The sequence below is a fragment of the Kogia breviceps genome, chromosome 4 (assembly GCF_026419965.1).
Source record: "Kogia breviceps isolate mKogBre1 chromosome 4, mKogBre1 haplotype 1, whole genome shotgun sequence".
NCBI classification, from domain to species: Eukaryota; Metazoa; Chordata; class Mammalia; order Artiodactyla; family Physeteridae; genus Kogia; species Kogia breviceps.
In genome coordinates, this window is record NC_081313.1 from 178154409 (window position 1) to 178172682 (window position 18274).

An 18274-nucleotide genomic window follows, 5' to 3' on the forward strand; every position below is an offset into this window, starting at 1 on the left:
GCCCGGAACCGGCCCTGGTCACGCCCCCGGGGCCACGCCCCCAGCGGTCCGTTCAGGGCTTCGGCGTGATTGGCCACGGTCACTGCTAGGCTCCGCCCCCAGGACTGGGTCTCGCCCTCCTCAAACCCGAACACCCTCGCTGGTTCCGGCAACTCGAAACTCCACCCCTGAGTCCGGCCTAACTCCAAGATTGGCCAAGGTATTAACAAACCACGCCCCCAAGTTGGCCTTGTCTTCTGGTGGCGCTCCAGTTCGGGCTCTGGCAACAGGATTGGTCATTCCCGCGCCGGCTTGGTCAGGCCCACAAGCCTGGCCACGCCCCTGGAACCGGCTGCGCTTCTCTCATTGGCCGCGTTCCTGAGCCTTAGGCAATCGTACAGCTCCGGATTGGTCAAGTGCCCTTCAGGTTATGTTTGGGCTCTGGCCACGCCCCAAGCCTAGAGCATTCTTCATCTCGCCCAGGGGTTGGACTAGCCACAAACTGGGCACGGACCGCATCGCGCTAAGAATCCGAGCACTGGGATTGGACACTTTCGCGTTAAGCCCCTGAACCTGACCACGCCCCCAAATAGTCGCACGCTGTTCAGACTCTGGCTTAAGACTGGCCACGGGGCGTGACCAAGCCTCCCCACAGATTCGGGCCCTGGGAGTGGCCACATCCCGCCACGTCCCGCCCCATAACGACGTCTCTCTCCTATCAAGTGGAGTACGGCCCCGCGGTATCGTCTGTGCATGTGGATAGGCCTAGTACTTTTGATAGTCCCGCCCCTAGTTAGGCCCCACCTCCGGGTGTCAAACTATTCCTGACCCAGGACCTTCTGAACTGAACTAGCGACATCTGCCTTCACTGATCCTGATCGGCCTCAGTTTCCGCCTCCAGAAATCGGCCAGGGCTGCACGCGCTCTTCCTTTACGCCAGTCCCGATTCCAGCGCTTGAGTGCGACCCGTGTCCACGTCCACGGCTCTCAATAAAGTTGCTCTCTTGTTGCCGTCCCGCCCGCAAGAAAGGCTGAGCGCGCCGCCCAGCAAGTCTCGCGAGAGTCAGCGGCGTCCGCCCTTGGGCGCTGGGAGCCGGAGAGTCTTGCGGTGCGGAGCTCGGGGTGTTCCGTCATGGCTAAGACGCTTCTTCACCGGTACTGGGACATCCCCGAAGGTACCGAGTGCCACCGCAAGGCCTACGTCACCACCAGTATCGGTGGTGCCACTGGTGAGCGCCGGTCGGGTCCCCAGGGCGGAGGGCGCAAGGAGGCCGTCGGGTCGCTGGGGGCTGTCCGAGGGCGTCCTGGAGGGGCTGCGGATCTCGCGGGGTGGAAGTGGTCATCGTCGGGGTGTCTGGGGCGGCCTTGGGACGCTGGGGGGGCTCTCGTACAAGATAGACTTTGTGGGGGTGTCGGACTAACAGCGCAGAGAGGTCATAGGGTCACTGGGAGCAGTCCGAGGGGGTCCCATGGGGGCTGGGAATCTCGCGGAGTGGTACGTGACCATCGTCGGGGTGTCTGAGCCGGCCATGGGGACCGCTGGTGTGAGATAGACGTTGTGGGGCGATGGCTGTGGCAGGGTTGGAAGGCCCTGGGAAGTCGTGGTACATGTGACAAGCTGGTCACTGGGGTCGTCAAAATCCCTGGGTGCTGGCATTTTGAGGTTATTATTGAAACGCTCACCAGGCTCTGGGAAAGTGATGGAGTGGGAAGTGGTGGAGTGGGACGGGGCCATTATCGGGGTCAGAGAAGCTGGAGGGTTCTGAGACTTTCCAACTGGTGTCTTTGAGATAATTTGGGAGGATCGTGGGTTATTATTGAGGTGTCTGAAGGCAGAAGTTTGAGAAGGTTCTGGAGTGGGATGAGGTCTTTGTAGGATCCAGGAGAACTGGGTGGTCAGAGACATCTGAAACTTTTATTGGGGGCCATCAGAGGGGTCTTAAGGGTGCTGCGGAGATGATAAATGAAGTGAGTCAGCAGCTACCATAAGGGTAGCCTTGGGGGAATCTGAGGGGACCCACAGCCCTGGCAGTCCTCTGCAGGGGAGACCCTGGAGTCTCGCCTCTTCTAGTCTCCTTCCCAATCTCAGTCTGAGACACAGGTATGATGGGTTTGGGGGCCACCTCTGTATCTCCAGCTCCTGCAACAGGGCCTGGCAGAATTTGAGTCTGCCCTGGAAGGCTTTGCGTTAGGACCTAGTCATCGCTACCATTTTCTGCGTATTTAATAAGAGGCACCATTATCATCTTCATTTCTCAGATGCGGAAACTGAAGGTTAGAGAGGTGGGTGAGCTGCCCCGGGGTCTTTGGGAGCTGGGCTGCAAATCCCAGTCTGCTCCTGGGGGTGACTGGGGCAAGGAATGCGCCTCCAGGGTCCTCCTGAAGGGTCTTCAGGAAGGCTGAAGGAGGAGCCCCAGGGGGTGGGTTTTGTGGCATCTGCTTGAACGAGCCTGCAGGAGGCTTGTTGGAGGGTGTTCGAGGGGGTGCCGGTGGAAACCTTTGACAGAGGCGCTATGTCGGGTGGTCATGGAGAGACTCATTGTGGGGGTGGTCACTGGCTTCCAGGAGCCATGCAGGGGGTCCAGGGGTCTCCGAGGGCGTCGCTGTGTGCGTGTGTCACACTCTGCCCGCCCGCATTGTCTCACTGACCAACTCCACTCAACACTCAGGACCTGGTTAAACGTGCTGCTGGATCCTCCCTCACCTCCCCACTCCTTCCATCCCTGCCGCCCCTCAGCCCTCCACCCAGGGAACTCGTTTCACACTTGGCTTCCCTGGGATGGTGAGCCCCTGGAGGGCAGGGAGCCAGACTCTAGCCCAGCCCAGCGCCCTGTGGGAACACAATAACTGGAGGAACAAATGAGTGAGGGAAGGAAGGGAGGAAGGCAAGGCAGTAACTAGGGATGAACGAATGAGTGACTTCGTGAGTGAATGAATGACTTTGTAAATGAATGAGAGAAGGAAGGCCCGCAGTAACTAGGATGAATGAATGGGTGACTTGTGAATGAGTTAATGAGTGAGGGAAGGTACACAGTAAATGAGTGGATGAATGTATGTGGGCCCACAGTTACAGATTGTGAATGAATGAGCGTGCACCGTGTCAAGACGGTCACTTCAGGAGGCTGAGAGGGAACTAGGAGCAGGCGGAGGGGCTGGGGAGGGGCCTTTTGAGGGGGTGACGGGAGCCTGTGGAAGGAGCCGAGTCAGTAGAGACTCTCGAGTGCTGGGGAGGGTGGCTGCAACGTCTGAGGAGTTAGGTGGGCTCCCGGGGGGCCGGTCTGGCGGGCTGGCACATCACCTGCTGAATGATTGCTGGGGGGGAGGGGGCCAGTCCTTGACCCTGGTCTAGTCCGACGCCTTCCAGGTCATCCGCTCCCAGGTAAAGGACTTCTGAGGGGTCTTGGGATTGTGGGGCACTCTGTGTCCCACGTGGCCTGTGAACTGGGCATCCCTCAGGGAGGACCGCAGGCAAATGGGGGTGGGGTCAATCAGGTTCCCCCGCCAGGACTCACGACCTGACTGGGTTTGGGGACCGTCACTGAATCTTGTCAGTGGTTCTTCGGCAGAGGATCATAACTCCTCGTTCCTGGCCCAGCTCTGGAGATCATGCCTCCCCAGGTCCCAGGCAGGATGGGGAGCCCCCTCTGATTCAGCCTCTTTACAAGGTGGGGTTTGGGGGTGGGGCCATGTGAGAGAATGACTGAAGAAGGGGGTTTGTTGGGCCACGGCGGGCCGTGCAGGCTTGGGGGAGCCCCAGACTCCGGCCCCCTTCCCCCTTCCCAGCCTTCGACCGCTCTGAGGGGAGCAGGGACACTAGGGTTCATCGTGGGATCAGGAGGGATTCGGTCTGGGGAGTCCCCAGGCGGGTGCCTTGCGTGAGGGAGCCTTCTGTATGTGTGGCTCTTTTCTTGTCGTCCCTGGGGCTCGGTTTTCCTGTCTGGGAAGTGGGGTGGCCGTCTTGGCCCTCCTCGGGATTGCTCTCAAGGTTACCCCCGCTGTGCAGTGTGAAAAGGTCCCCACAGTTCTTGTGAGCTGAACCCCAACCAGGGCTGGGGGGGAACGCTGCTCAGCCAGGAAGGTCACGTGAGGGCTGCACGCAAGCTGTGAGGTCTCCAGAAGCTGCAGGCTTGGGGACCTGGCGGGGCCCACATCCCTGGGGCATCGGTGAAGGTGGCGCTTGGCCTTTGGGTCAGACCCTTCTGGCTTCCAGGCTGCTCTGCCGGGTGGCATCGGGCATGTCGCGCTGCCCCGCCACGAAGCAACGGATCAGAGGGGACTGAGCCCATTGGGCCCGGAGGAGGGGGAATGGGGCGGTGGGTGCCCTTGCCGCCCGGCAGGTGGCAGCTGTGTTTTGTCTGCGGTGGGCTGGCCCCAGGAGGTCTGTGCTGGCGGCCTGCTCACCCTGGTGCTCTGTCGGGAGAGGAGGGGTGCATTGTCTGCCCCGAGCAGGGTCAGCTGGAGGGTGGGGAGCCCCGTGTTGGAGCCAGCCAGCTGGGCTTTGGTCTAACGTCCACCGAAGAGGGTCTGGCTGGGGAGGCTGCCCGAGGCTGCCCCAGCCTTACCCCAGACCCACACACGGCCCAGGTCAACGTTCCCTCGGGATGCCCCAAGCTAGGACCTCGGGCCTGGCCGCCCACCTGGCGCTTGGCTCCAGGCCTGGCCCCCACCAGGGGCCCTCACACGTAAAAGCCAACGTCAGGGGCCAGGCAGCCGGGTTGGCGGCAGAGATGTAAGAGCTGACGAGAGTGGTGGGGCTGAGCCAGCCAGGGGCGAGGGACGGGCCCGGCGGTGGCGAACAAGAGGCGTTGCCGGCCCCGGAGCGAGCCTCTGAGCCTCTGCTAAGGAACGCTGGGCCCTGCAGGCGGATGGAGCCTGTCGTGGGAGTGGGGAGCAGGGCCAGGGGGCTGGCGCAGCCACCAAGGCCCCAGCCCATCCTTGCAGAGGCTGTGTGCTGGGCTGGTGCCCTGCGGGGGGCCAGCAAGGACAGGGGGACGCAGGTGGCACTCTGCAGGCCTTGGTGGGGGGAGGCCTGGGGGCTGGAGGGGGCGGGTGAGAGCCCAGGTCTCGGAGCCGGGTTTGGGCCCCGGCTCATCGACTGTGGGACCCGGGGTGAGCCCTGAAACAGCCCCTCCTGGGCCAAGCAGTGGCACCAGGAGCCGCCTTGGTGGCTGCCATGAGGACGAAGGGAGCGGTCACTGTGGGATGGGGAAGGGCCTGCCCCCAGTCAAGGCCCGGGTCTGACTCGCCTCCCCGCCCTCTCTTCCCACAGGCCTCATCATCTCCGCCTACAGCGTGGTGCTCCGGACCCCGGCCTCCTACCTGGAGGGAGTGGCGAGGACAGGACGGTACACGTTTACCGCAGGTGAGAGAGCGAGCCCGCCCAGCGCGTGAGCTTCTCCTTCCGGGGCCCTCCCGGCACTCGTCTGGGCCCCTGACTTAGACTCAGGGCCCGTCCCTCCCCTCCGCCCCTACAGCCGCCATCGGTGCCATATTCGGCCTCACCTCCTGCGTCAGCGCCCAGGTCCGCGAGAAGCCTGACGACCCTCTCAACTACTTCCTCGGAGGCTGCGCCGGAGGCCTGACCCTGGGAGCACGCAGTGAGTGAGCCCGCGCCCCTGACCTCTGCCACCCCTCCTCCCTCTCTTGTCGCCTGGGCCTGGGCCCGGTGGGGGCGGCCGGCGGGCAGGAAGAACGCGCGTCCAGCTGCGGAGCCGGCTGTTGCCCTGAGAGCTCCCAGCACCTTTGAACCTTGGCCACCAGCTAGCGTAGCACTGGTTTCAGCTGCTGCTCAGGCAGCTACCGCGCGCCCACCTCGCCACACCCTCTCTCCCTCCCGTGGCTGCCTGTGACACTTGGCATGGCCCCCAAGGCCCCGCGCGCGGACTGTTCCCATCGCCTCCCTGCCCTCGCCGCCTCGCTCGCTCTGCTCCAGCCCCGTGGCCTCCTTGCTGTGCCCCCCGCACACCAGGCACCGTCCTGCCCCAGGGCCTCGGCATGGGCTGTGCCTTCCGCCTGAACACCCTTCCCCCAGATGTCAGCATGGAGGCCCCTCTCGCTGTTCCAACCCCCCACGTATGATCCAGGGCGTGTGATCCTGACCCCCGCTCACCCTCGCTTCATATGTCTCTCCTCTGGCTGCCGTGCCCCGCCGCCCCTGAGCACACACAGAGCAGGTGGGGCTGGCCTTGGAGCTGCCGCCCCTCTCCCAGCACCCAGGGCCCTGCAGGGGAGCCACTCTCACCATCCCCACTTTACAGATGCCAGGACTGAGGCTCCGAGGGGGGATGAGGTGGCCCGAGGGCACCCGGGAAGTGGGAGCGGATGCCTCCCTAGTGGGAGGTGGGCCAGGCCCCAGGCCAGCGTTGCACAGTGGAGCCGCCTGGACTTGGACTAGGAAGCAGGCGGCTCTTCTCGCCGAGGCGGGGCGGGGCGGGGCGGGGTGCGCCGAGGGCGGAGGCCACACACGGATAAACCGCAGGGCCTGGGGCTCCGTGGCCGGTCCCAGCGGGGCAGGGAGGGAGGGTGCTGAGGAAGAAGGCCCGCGCCCTCCTGGCCTTCACTTCAAGACCTTGGCTGGGGTCTGGGTTTGACCACCCCTGAGCCTGCGATGGGGGTGTGAGCCCCGCGCCCAGCAGGCAGACCCCCTTCCTGCGGCCGCTCTCGGGCCACTGGCGTCTCGTGTCCTCCGCTTCCCGGACCGCAGGGCAGGCTCAGCCAGGACATGAGCTGAGACTGACCGACACGCCGTCTGTCCTCTCCCGCACCTGGACCCAGCAGCCTGGGCTGCTGCCTCCCTCCCCTCTCCTCCCTGCCTCAGTTTCCATGCCCATCTTCAAAGGCACGGGGCCTGGGGGCTCGTCCCGGCCACCTGAGCTTGGAGTGGGGGCCGTCCTCTCGCGGTCACTGCCGGCACCCCGGGTGGGGATGGGTGAGCCGCCCGCGTGCGTGCCTGACGCCAGCCTCCCCGCTCTCACAGCCCACAGCTACGGGATTGGAGCTGCCGCCTGTGCGTACATGGGCATGACGGCCGCCCTGGTCAAGATGGGCCAGCTGGAGGGCTGGAAGGTGTTTGCAGAGCCCAAGGTGTGAGCCTTGCCGCCTCCTGGGACTTCGGGCAGGTTGAAATTCGTCTAAGAATAATAAATTCTGTGTATGTCTGTGTGAGTTTCCCCTGCTCCGTTGTTCTCTGGGGTGCAGCCCTGTCCGGGGAGGGCTGGGTGACAGGCCAGCGCTGGTGAGGGCCGCAGGGCGGTTGCTGGAGGAGTGAGGAAGCGGCAGGAGATAAGGCATCCGGGTCTGTGCCTGAGGGGCCGACGGTGCCAGCTGGGCCCCGGAGGAGGGAGGAGGGAGCAGGCGTCGGGCAGGGGTCCGTGGGCCTCCGCCTGTCCTCTTGGCGGGCGGGAGCCCATGGTGGGTGGGACCGGGCCCTGCGGCCCACAGCCCTTCCTGCGGCCCCCCCCTGCAGGCCCTTCTCTGGGCCTCCCCCCAAAGCCAACAGCATGTGGAAAACACGCCCAGGCCCCATGCACGGCCCGTTTCCAAATTCCTGGGTGTTGGAGCGGAGAGCCCTGGACGGCCTGGCCCCGGAGCCTTGTCCCCATCCGACAGGCGGGTGACAGGCCACTGGGAGACCTCAGGGCAGGCGCCCGCGGCAGCAACGAGAAGAGGGACTCGAGGTCCTCTGCCGCTGCTCCCGTCAGGCCTGCTGATTTAGGCGGCTCCGGAACGCTGGCACGGCCTGGCCCCGCGCTTTCTGCGCAACAGGCTCAGTTCTTCCTGGAAGCCAGAAAGGAAGGCCCGGCATGTTCCAGCATACCTCAGTGGGCCATAAATTAGGGCTCTCGGGGCCCCACCCTAGGGAGCAGGGTCAGGTGAGGCTGGGATCCGGTCCTGGCAGGGGTCTGGGCGCTGCAGGCGGCCTGGGGGCGGCAGGAGCAGGCCAGGCTGGTCGCCGCCCTCACGCACCCCCTCCCTGGTGTGTGGCCTGTCCCTCCTTCCCTTCTTCCTCTCTTGGGGGCCTGGACATGGTTGAAAGCCAAGCTTGGAGCCTTGCTTTCCTCCTCTGTCCACCCCAGCTAATAACTCATCTGGGTGTGAAGCAGAGCACAGGGCCCCAGCCCCACGGCCACTGGCTGGACTGGCCTCACCGCCATTTCCTTATGCCCCCAGCCGCCGTGTGACCATTCAGGTCCCTCCCAGCCCAGGCCCCTCGGCCTCCCCACCTGCCACCCTGAGCCTCTCCACGCTGGCGTGGCCCCTCATCCAGCACGCCCTCCAGGGAGTGGGCGACAGCATCCGCGTGCGGCCTGGGACCGGCCACCGGCCCGGGATCACGTCCGAGCCTGGCTACCCGAGCCTGGACTTGGGGGTCTTTGAGAGAGGGTAGAGATGCCCCACCGGCCCATGGACTGGGAGGGGAGGGCCCAAGAGGGCTCTGGGCTCCCAGACCTGCGTTCGAAACCCAACACGTAGTTCTTTCCTGGCTCTGTCTTCAGTTTCCCCGCCTGGGAAGTGGGGATGACTGGGTCCTTCCCTCAGAGATGTTCCCTGAAGAGGGAAAACAGCTACACCCCATGGAAGCGCCCTTTCCCTGCCCTCTAGGTGGCGGCCGGTGTCTCCTGCTCCTGCACCAGCCTGGTCTGTCCCTGCGGTGGCTGACGGGGGGTGGAGCCCACCGTGCTTGGTCTCCCCCTGGTCCCCGGCACCGTGGCCCTGCCCCGACCGCAGAGAAGTCAGGTTCCGGCGGCCGCGGCGGCAGGGGCGACAGGTTCTCTGAGTTGGTAGCGTGGCTCCGTCGTCGTCACCGTCACCGTAAATAGGGCCTGTGATCGTCATCGGGCCGCCAAGGGCTGGAGCCGGGAGAACCTGTTCAAGGCCCTGCAGCTGGTCACTTCCCAGCCGCCGCACAGCAGTAGCTTCCAGAACCAGATCTGCCCAGGGCCCCCCTCCCCACTACACCCTTCATCAGCCCCCGCTCTCCTGAAGCCGAAACCCCGTGCCGGGTCCAAGGGCCCACGGAGCGGAGGAAGAGCTCATTCACGGCCGGCCAGCCAGCCCCAGCCCACTTCCGGGCCTCGGTTTCCCCTCTAGCTCAGGCCAGGGCTGTGCAGCCGCCCACCCAGCCCTTTGGGGGCTGGCGGCCAGCGTTGGAGCGGTGCCCCCAGCAACGGCCCAGGCCCCCCCAGAATGGGGCAGGAGGGAGCAGCTGCTCCCCGGGCTCCGGGCAGCCCCCGACCCCTCAGCCGTTAACATGTACTAGGCTGTGAGGGGCCCGCATCATCCCCACACACAGGCCCCGGGGGCACGGCCCCTGTCCAGTGGATCCAGTTCCCCCGCTCCTCGACCTGGAACCCCACGTCCTGCCCCAGCAGCCCCGACGTGGGGCAGCGGAGGACCTTTGCAGAGACACTCATCCCCCGCCTCGACGAAGCCACCCCCAGCCCCAGACAGTCTGGACTAGCGAGGGGAGGGGGCGACAGGAGGGCTTCCTGGATGAGGCAGAGAAGGGAGGACCTGGGCCTGAAGAGGTGTTTGCAGACGTGCACAAAGGGGAGGGGTGTCCCGGGCAGAGGGCAGAGCAAGATCAAAGGCCTGGGGGAGGGCACAGCAGGTGAGCGATACAGGCCTGGGGTCAGTGGTGGGGCGCTCCCTCCCCGAGGACCCTGGCCCCGGGGACACCTGCCAGTGGGGACAAAGCTGCAAGGACTGACCCAGCCCTCCAGGCCAGGCCGGGTCTCTGAGCTCTTGGCAAGCTGAGAAAATGTGAGCCATCCAAGTAAGACAAAAGGAGAAAACCCTTCGAGCCCTTCCCACCTGCCAGTCGGGCCCATTTGTCGAGGGTGATGTTGCTGTCATTTTGTGGGCTTGTTGAATCCTGACAACAGCCCCGGGAGTGAGCTCTTCACATTAGTCCTGTTTTACAGGTGAGGAAACGGAGGCCCCAAGAGGTGACGTCACAGGGCCCGGCTCACAGTAGGCACTCAGTGTTATTTTATTTTATTTATTCTTTTGGCCGTACGGCACGGCATGCGGGATCTTAGTTCCCCGACTAGGGATCAAACCTGCGCCCCCTGCACTGGGAGTGCAGAGTCTTAACCACTAGACCACCAGGGAAGCCCCAGTGTTAGTTCTTTTATTATTATAGCTATTGTTGGCAAAGAGCACTGTAGACTGTCTCTGAAAGACTTCCCGTGTGGTCGCCGTGGCAGGAACAAAAGCAGCCCGATGGGACAAGGGAGGTGTTTTTGCGGCCAAGTGATCTTAAAAGCAAAGTTATACCGTCAAAGATTCCTGTAAAAAGTTAACGTTGGACGTGGGCTGCAGGACACACGACGCTTTCGAGGAGGCCACACAGGCCTGCCGTTTGCCTCTGCTGGACCTGGAGGCTGGTCCTCTGCCCTCTCGTCCCTTTTCACACCCTTCTGCCTTCAGAGGCCATCCTGGGTCTGCCCACATCTCACTCCCTCCGTAGCTCCCACCCGGGTCCGGCCGCTATCGGCACCGCCTGGACCTGGGTACTCACCCCCATCCTGGTCTCTGGCTCCGCCCTCGCCCCCAGTCTGTCCTCCCCATAACAGCCAGTGGCAGCACCAGAGTCAGGTCACGTCCACCCTCTGCCCACACCCCTCCAGGGCTCCCACCTCCCTGGGGGTAAAAGCCCAGGTCCTCCCCGCGGCCCACAAGGCCCTGCATGACCTTCCCTGTCCCCTCCCTGCCCTCCCCTCCTCCCTCTCTCCCCCTCGCTCACTCTGCTCCAGCCACACAGGCCTCCTTACTGGTCCTCCAACATTCCAGGCACGGTGCTGCCCCGGGGCCTTTGCACAGGCTGTGACCTCTGCCTGGTCGTCTCTCCCCGCAGATGTCCCCTACAACTCGCCAACTCACCTCCTTCAGTTCTCACTTCAAATGTCACCTCCTCATTGAAGCCTCCCTGACACGCCACTGAAATGGTGCCCCACCCAGCCCGCAGCGCCCCACACGCCATTTACCCTCTTCTCTTTTTGTCCATCACACTTACCAGCTTCCAAATCCCCCGTCATCCTCCTGTGTACTGTTTAGTAGAGCATGGGACATATCCTGGTTGTTATACCCTTGGGTCAGCACCCAGCCTAGGAACACAGCAGGGCTCTGTAAGTACATGGCCCAGCCCTGTTCTGGGCAGGGTCCCACTCACTTCACCCCCATAGATGATGGCTGCTGGGGGGTGGGGGCAGGCGGGGACAGGTAGGAACCGTCTGTGTCGTGAGGGTCTCGAAGCCAAGACTTAACAAGTGTTTACCGAGCACCTACCTGTGTCAGGCAGAGACTCGGGCCTGGGATCCCATCAGCCAGCAAGACCGACAAGGCCCCCGCCTTCCTGGAACTCGGCCTTTGGTCTGAAGGAAGAAATAGTAAAACAGTAAAAAAAAAAAGTAAAACAGTAAAATGAACAAACGTGTAAATGAAAAAGAGTGTGCTCCAGAGAGAAAACCAAGGTGACGTGAAACCCAGCCAGAGAGAGGAAGGGCCAAAGCCTGGCATGTTCCCAGGTGGACACGGCAAGTCAGGGCAGACACTTTGGAATCCAACCTGCGTCCACCATAGCAGGCACGTCAGGTCCTGGCCCATCTGAGCACCCCGGAAAGGGCTGCTCCAGGAGGGAGCAGGGGCCCCGAGTGCCGTGCCCACGGGGCCCCCACACCGAGGGGAGGGTAGAACGAGCAAGAAGGAGACTGGAGGGTGGAGCCTCGGGAAAGGGGGAGCCGAGGGTTCCTGGCTGGGTTCTGGTGGGGGTGTGAGGCCCCGGCCCGCCCTCACCACCCCACCCTCGAAGCCGGAAGCGGGGTTAGTCGTCGCTTCAGGGCTCTGGAAGTGGGCGGCAGAGCTTTGCCCCCTCTCACCCTGTCTGGCTCGACATCCAGGGCTCAGAACCCAGGGGAACCCCCAGTGCCCGGGATACAGGCCATCTCCAGCATCCTGGGCCAAAGAGTGACTGCCCGTGGGGAAACTGAGGCACGCAGCAGCCACCGGGCTGCCCGGGGGCCTCCAGTAGCTCCCCTCCAGTCACCCACCCTCCGTCCCTCCACTCTGGCCCTCCTTGGATTTGGCATCCAGAGAGGTCTGGCTGGGCCCCCAGCCCCGCATTGGCACTCACAGGTCCCTCCTTGGAGCCAGCCACGCCTCCCAGGGCCTTCCCGGAATGCTGGGTGGTCGGCCCAGGTGTGAGGCGCTCAGGCAGGCCTGACCCCAGACCAGCCAACATCTCACCTCCAGGGTCCCCGCGGGCTCTGAACACTCCGGATGCAGAGCAACAAATGTGTGAGCCAGGGGTGGCCAGGCTCTGGGAGCCGAGGGAGGCTTTCAGCCCAAATGGAGCAGCTGCAGGCAAACCCATGGCCTGGCCTAAAATTCCCCCCATGAACCCACCTTCTTTTAAAGTCCATCCAAATGCTTTTATTTTGCCCCCCCCCTTTTTTTTCACAGCAGCCTTTTTTTTAAAAAAAAAACCTTTTTGGCCATGCCTCTCAGCATGTGGGATCTTAGTTCCCTGACCAGGGATCAAACCCGTGCCCCCTGCAATGGAAGTGTGGAGTCTTAACCACTGGACTGCCAGGGAAGTCCCCATAGAAGTCTTTTTAAAATGTATTTTACAAGTTTTTTTTTTTTTCAATAGGTAAAACAGACTCAAGCCACGCAGTATAAAATATACCAAAGCGTGTTCACGAAAGACTGCAGCCACCCAGCCTCCCCAGAGCCCAAGGGCCGGTTTCTCGTTTCTCCTTCCCACAGTGTTTCTCACCCAAACAAGCGCATCTGTATATTTTTCCTTTCCCCTCACAGAAACTGCATCACACTGTCAGTGCCTGCTGTTTTGCAGCCCATCCGATTTCCTCCCAACAATAGGTCCCAGATTTCTTTCCATTAAGAAGTGTCTCTGGCTTTTTAACGGCTGTGTAATATTCCCTCCTGTGGCTGAATTGTTTGTTATCTGCATTAAAGCACATTCCCTGGTATAAACGGCGATGTGAGGCAAAACCTGGAATGAATGTCGCTGTGCATGTGGGTCAATATATTCACACCCTTCCTGAAAAAAAAATTTTTTTTTTGGCCACACCCTGTGGCATGCAGAACTTCCCCAACCAGGGATCGAACCCACGACCCTGTCAGTGGAAGCGCGGAGTCTTAACCAGGGCCACCAGGGAAGTCCCTGAAAGTTTTTTTAAGTAATAAACTTGATATTTTTAGAGCAGTTTTAAGCTTATAGGAAAATTGAGCAGAAAGCGCCGAGTTCTCATATAGCACCTTGCTCCCCCAGCGGGCATGCACCGTTTCCCCTATTTTTAACGTCTTATATTAGTGTGCTCCATTTGTCACATTTTTTTTTTTTTTTCGGTACGCGGGCCTCTCACTGCTGTGGCCCCTCCCGTTGCGGAGCACAGGCTCCGGACGCGCAGGCCCAGCGGCCACGGCTCACGGGCCCAGCTGCTCCGCAGCACGTGGGATCCTCCCGGACCGGGGCACGAACCCACGTCCCCTGCATCGTCAGGCGGACTCGCAACCACTGCGCCACCAGGGAAGCCCATTTGTCACATTTGATGAACTAATACCGATACATTGTTATAAACTGAAGTCCATAGTTGGCGTCAGGGTTCACTCTTTTTTTTTGGTTTTCTAAAGATGTGATTTTTTTCTGTTGAAGTAGAGTTGATTTACTACATCGTTAGTCTCAGTGTACAGCAAAGTGATTCAGTTATACATATATATTCTTTTTCATATTCTTTTCCCTTATAGGTTATTACAAGATACCGAGTATAGTTCCCTGTGCTATACAGTAGGACCTTGTTTGTTTATCTATTTTATGTTTAGTAGTGTGTATCTGTTAATCCCAAACTCCTAATTTATCTCTCTTCTCCCTTTGGTAACCATAAGTTTGTTTTCCATGTCTGTGAACCCATTTCTCTTTTGTCAACAAGTTCATTTGTATCATCTTTTTAGATTCCACATATAAATGATATCATATAGTATTTGTCTTTCAGTGTCTGACATACTTCACTGAGTATGATGATCTCTAGTTGCATCCGTGTTGCTGCAGATGGCATCATTTCATTCTTTTCTTTATGGCTGAGCAGTATTCCACTGTATATATATGTATACGCCGTATCTTCTTTATCCGTCTATCTGTCGATGGACATTAAGGTTGCTCCCGTGTCTCGGCTGTTGTAAACAGTGCTGCTGTGAACATTGGGATATGGGTTCACACTTGGTGTTGTGCATTCTGTGGGTTGGGACAGATGTGTGATGACAGGTATCCGCCATTATATCATCACGCACGGTCGTTTCACTGCCTGAAAAATCCTCTGTGCTCCGGCTGCTCAGCCCTCCTTCGGCCGCCCCTGGCCGCCACCGATCCTTTCCTGTCTCTCTAGTTTCGCCTTTTCCAGAATGTCCTGTAGTTGGAATCAAAGTCTGTAGCCCTTTCAGATCAGCTTCTTTCACTTAGTAACATGCATTTAAGCTGCCTCCACGACTTGTCATGGCCTGATAGCTCGTTTCTTTTTACCGCTGAATAACATTCCTATTCTCTGGATGTGCTACATGTGCTACATCCGTGTACCTGCTGAAGGACGTCTGAGTCGCTTCCAAGTTTCAGCAATTATGAATAAACCCACCATGAATATTCACGTGCAGGTTTCTGTGTAGACGTCATTTTTCCACTCCTTTGGGTGAATTCCAAGGAGGGTGAGTGCTGGGTCCTATGGTCAGAGTACGTTTCATTTTGCAAGAAACCGCCAAACTGCCTTCCAGAGTGGCTGGACCATTTTGCATCCCAGCAGCAACGAACCCGAGTTTTGTTGCTCCACATCCTCGCCAGCGTTTGATGTTGTCAGTGTTTCAGCTCTGGGGCATTTCAGTGGGTGTGCAGTTGTACCTCATTGTGGTTTGCTTTTTTAAAATTTATTTATTTAATTTATTTATTTTGGGCTGCGTTGGGCCTTTGTTGCTGGACGCGGGGTTTCTCTAGCTGCAGAGAGTGGAGGCTACTCTTCGTTGCGGTGCGCGGGCTTCTCATTGCGGTGGCTTCTCTTGTTGCGGAGCACGGGCTCTAGGCAGACGGGCTTCAGTAGTTGTGGCACAAGGGCTTCAGTAGTTGTGGCTTGCAGGTTCTAGAGCGCAGGCTCAGTCGTTGTGGCGCACGAGCTTAGTTGCTCCTCAGCACATGGGATCTTCCCGGACCAGGGCTCGAACCCGTGTCCCCTGCATGGGCAGGGGGATTCTTCACCACTGCACCACCAGGGAAGCCCCCTCGTTGTGGTTTTAGCTTGCCTAAATGTTTAGATAAACCTTTGTTGAGCCTCCTGTTGGGAGCCAAGCATGGTTCAACATCTCTTGTACGATTCAGGCTAGGAAGGAGGTGCTAGTACCCCATTTTGCAGATGGGGAAACCAAGGCTCAGAGAAGGATAGCTGTTTGCCCAGGGTCACACAGCAAATGGGGGTAGAGCCAACCAAGGCCCCGTGACTAACTCCAGAGCACTTCCACCTGCAGTGTCCCAGGCCGTGTGCTGGGCGCTAGGGAGGTAGCGATGACCAAGACAGACCCAGTCTACCCTCCCAAGGCTCACAGTCCAGTGGTGGATACGGACACGTGAACAGGCAGTTATAGCTTGTGCTGACCAGGGCTGTAATGTGGTTGCACAGGCACAGGGCAGGGGGGACCCAGAGGAGGCACCTGACCTGGCCTGGGTGTCCAGGGAGAAAGGGGTGCTGAAGCACGTACAGGAGCTTTCCAGGAGAAGGGCGAAAGAGTGACCCAGGCCAGAGGAACAGCAGGGAAGATGGCTCAGAAGTAAGAGAGAAAATGGGATGTGGCCAGGAGCACCGACTCTGCTGGGAGAAAGAAGGTCCTACGTTCCAGTCCCAGCCCTGCCACCGGTGGCCAATCAGCCCCTTCTCCCGGCCTCGGTTGCCACTCTGCAGCAAAGCTTGGCTGTTGAGAATTCAGTAACCCCCACGGGTACCACACGGGGCCAGGCAGGCACGTGGGAGCCAGAGGGTGGGAGGAAGCCAGGAGGGCCAGAGCAGCACCCCTTCCACCCCGGCCCTGAGCATCTGGAACTCGGGGGCCCAGAAGGACCTGGCCCGGGTGGTGGTGCAATCCGGTAAAAGCATCCAGAGATGCAGTCCCTGGTCTCCCGTCTCAATGCAGAAGGAAATGGCAGGGTGCAGTGGGGGTCTGCTTCCTACCCCAGCCCCAAATTGGACACTTCCTGCCCCAGGCCGGACCCCTGGTGGGCAGGGACACCCCACCACCACCCCCACCCGCCACCCCGACTCGCCATCTAGTCCCCTTTAATGAGGCCGCCAGCTGCGGGAGCCCCTCAGGCCCAGGTATTCCCTGCCCACACTCTGCCCCAGTGACCGTCACTAAATATGAATACTGGGCGGAGCAGGCAGGACCCGGAGGGGTGGGGGTGGGGACTAGAGGCCCCGAAGCACCTCCCGCACCTCCTCCCCCAGCCAGTCCTCCCTCCACTCCAGCCCTGAGGAACTGGGCAGGAGTCTCCTTCACCGCCCAGCGCCTCCTGTGGCTTATCTAACCTCCTCGAAGCCCGCCTGCAGGCGTTGGGAAGCTGAAGTCATCAGATTAAGCGAATAAAAGTACAGACGGCCGGTGAAGTTTGAACTCCCAATAAGCAATGAACCACGCAATACGTGGGATATACTTACACTAGAACATGATTAATTTTCTACCTGAAGTTCAGATTCAGCTGGATTCTCTCTGGCAGCCCTTTCCTGGTCCTGCTGGGTGAACAGCAGGCCTCGGCTGGCCTTCCTGCGTTATGGGCAAACACCTGGACGCTGATCCACACTGACCGATCAGAGGGACCCCGGCCCCACGGGACCCTGGGGGCCTCCCTGTCAGGTGTGTCTCCCTCTGAGGTGCTGGACCTGGGGCTCCGGGGGGAGCCTGGGATCAGGGCCCAGGTGTGGATGGGAGAAGTTGAGGCCGCATCTAGCTGCCAACCGCAATGGACATATTTGAATTTGGATGCTGAAATTGGGGCTCTGAAGAGGTCCCTGGGGGAGAGGGGAGGGGGGGCGGGGCGTGTGCCCACCGCCCCCAAGTACCCACTGCGTGGGGTCTCTGATGTGTCCCCCAGCCTTCAGCAAGGCTCCGATGGTGAGAGCACCATCCCCGAAGCCCAGGTTCAAATCCCAGCCCTGCCCCACGCGAGCTGTGAGAACACCAAGTGTTCTCTCGGTGCCTCAGTTTCCTCACCTGTAAAATGGGGATTGACAATAATACTGCTAATAATAGTGCCGACTGTCGGGGTCATTGAGAGGATTCAATGCATTCATGTAACAGAGGAGCCTGGCCTGGCACAAAGTTAATGCTCACTGAAGTGATGGCCTGTCCCGGCCTCCCGGCCCAGGAGGGAGGGGTTAAGCGGGAATCGGAGGCTAATTTTAGCCTTGATGACACCACCTGGCCGCCTGCCTTGTCCAAACATCCTCAGCCAAGCATGAGGTTCAAGGCGTCCCCCACCCCCCAACCTCTGACATCCAAGGAGCCTGTTTATTCATTCCTGTCGGCCAGAGCATTCCTCTCCCGCCTGCTGCCTGCCTGTGCGTGCCTTACGGCTCCCTCCGAGCCCCATGTCGCCCGCCCCGTGTTGCCCAGGGTCAGGACCACCTCCCCTGTAGGCCCCTTGGAGACAGCCCGTGGCCAGGGGCAGTCGGGGCTGGGCGCAGGGAAGAGGGTGGGACAAGAGTCACTCCTGCTCCACAGCCCGGCGTCCCCCGGCGTCTTTGTTTACAGTTCTCCGAGTAAGAGTCCAAGCTTCTGTCTGTGGGGACTCCCAGAGCCGTCATTTATTCAGCACCTATTTACTGAGTGCCAAGTCCTGCTGGAGACCCAGGCCTTGCCTCCATAGGACTCCCAGTCTTGGGTTAGGCAATGACAAGCCAGGAAACCAGAGGATTTTTCCACCGTGCTTAATACTGTTCATCCATTTGTCCATTCGAGGCGTGTTTATTAAGGCTGTCCTGTGTGTCAGGCACTGTTCAGGGTGCTTGGGGCTCAGCAGGGAACAAAGCAGACCAAGATCCCTCGCGGAGCTGACATCCTGGTTGGGGAGAGAGGCAAAAGACGGTAAATCCCAGAAATAAGTCAAATACATGGTCCGGTTAAATGGTAGCCATTGCTGTGGAGAAAAATAAAGAGGGAAAGGGGACGGGGAGTGCCGGCAGAGGGCAGTTAGAAATAAAGTGCTTTGAGAGGGAGCTATTTGAGGGAACCAGGTGGCTGTCAGTGT

At 60.2% G+C, this 18274-nt stretch overlaps 1 protein-coding gene across 1 annotated transcript; it reads left to right on the top strand.

Annotated features, from left to right (window-relative positions):
* Window positions 1–781: 781 nt before the first annotated feature.
* Window positions 782–7138, top strand: NDUFA11 (NADH:ubiquinone oxidoreductase subunit A11). Its single transcript, XM_059059871.2, has 4 exons — window positions 782–1208; window positions 5249–5341; window positions 5454–5576; window positions 6956–7138. Exons 1-4 carry the CDS (start codon window positions 1112–1114, stop codon window positions 7066–7068), a joined length of 426 nt encoding a protein of 141 aa, XP_058915854.1. The 5' UTR covers window positions 782–1111; the 3' UTR covers window positions 7069–7138.
* Window positions 7139–18274: the final 11136 nt, after the last annotated feature.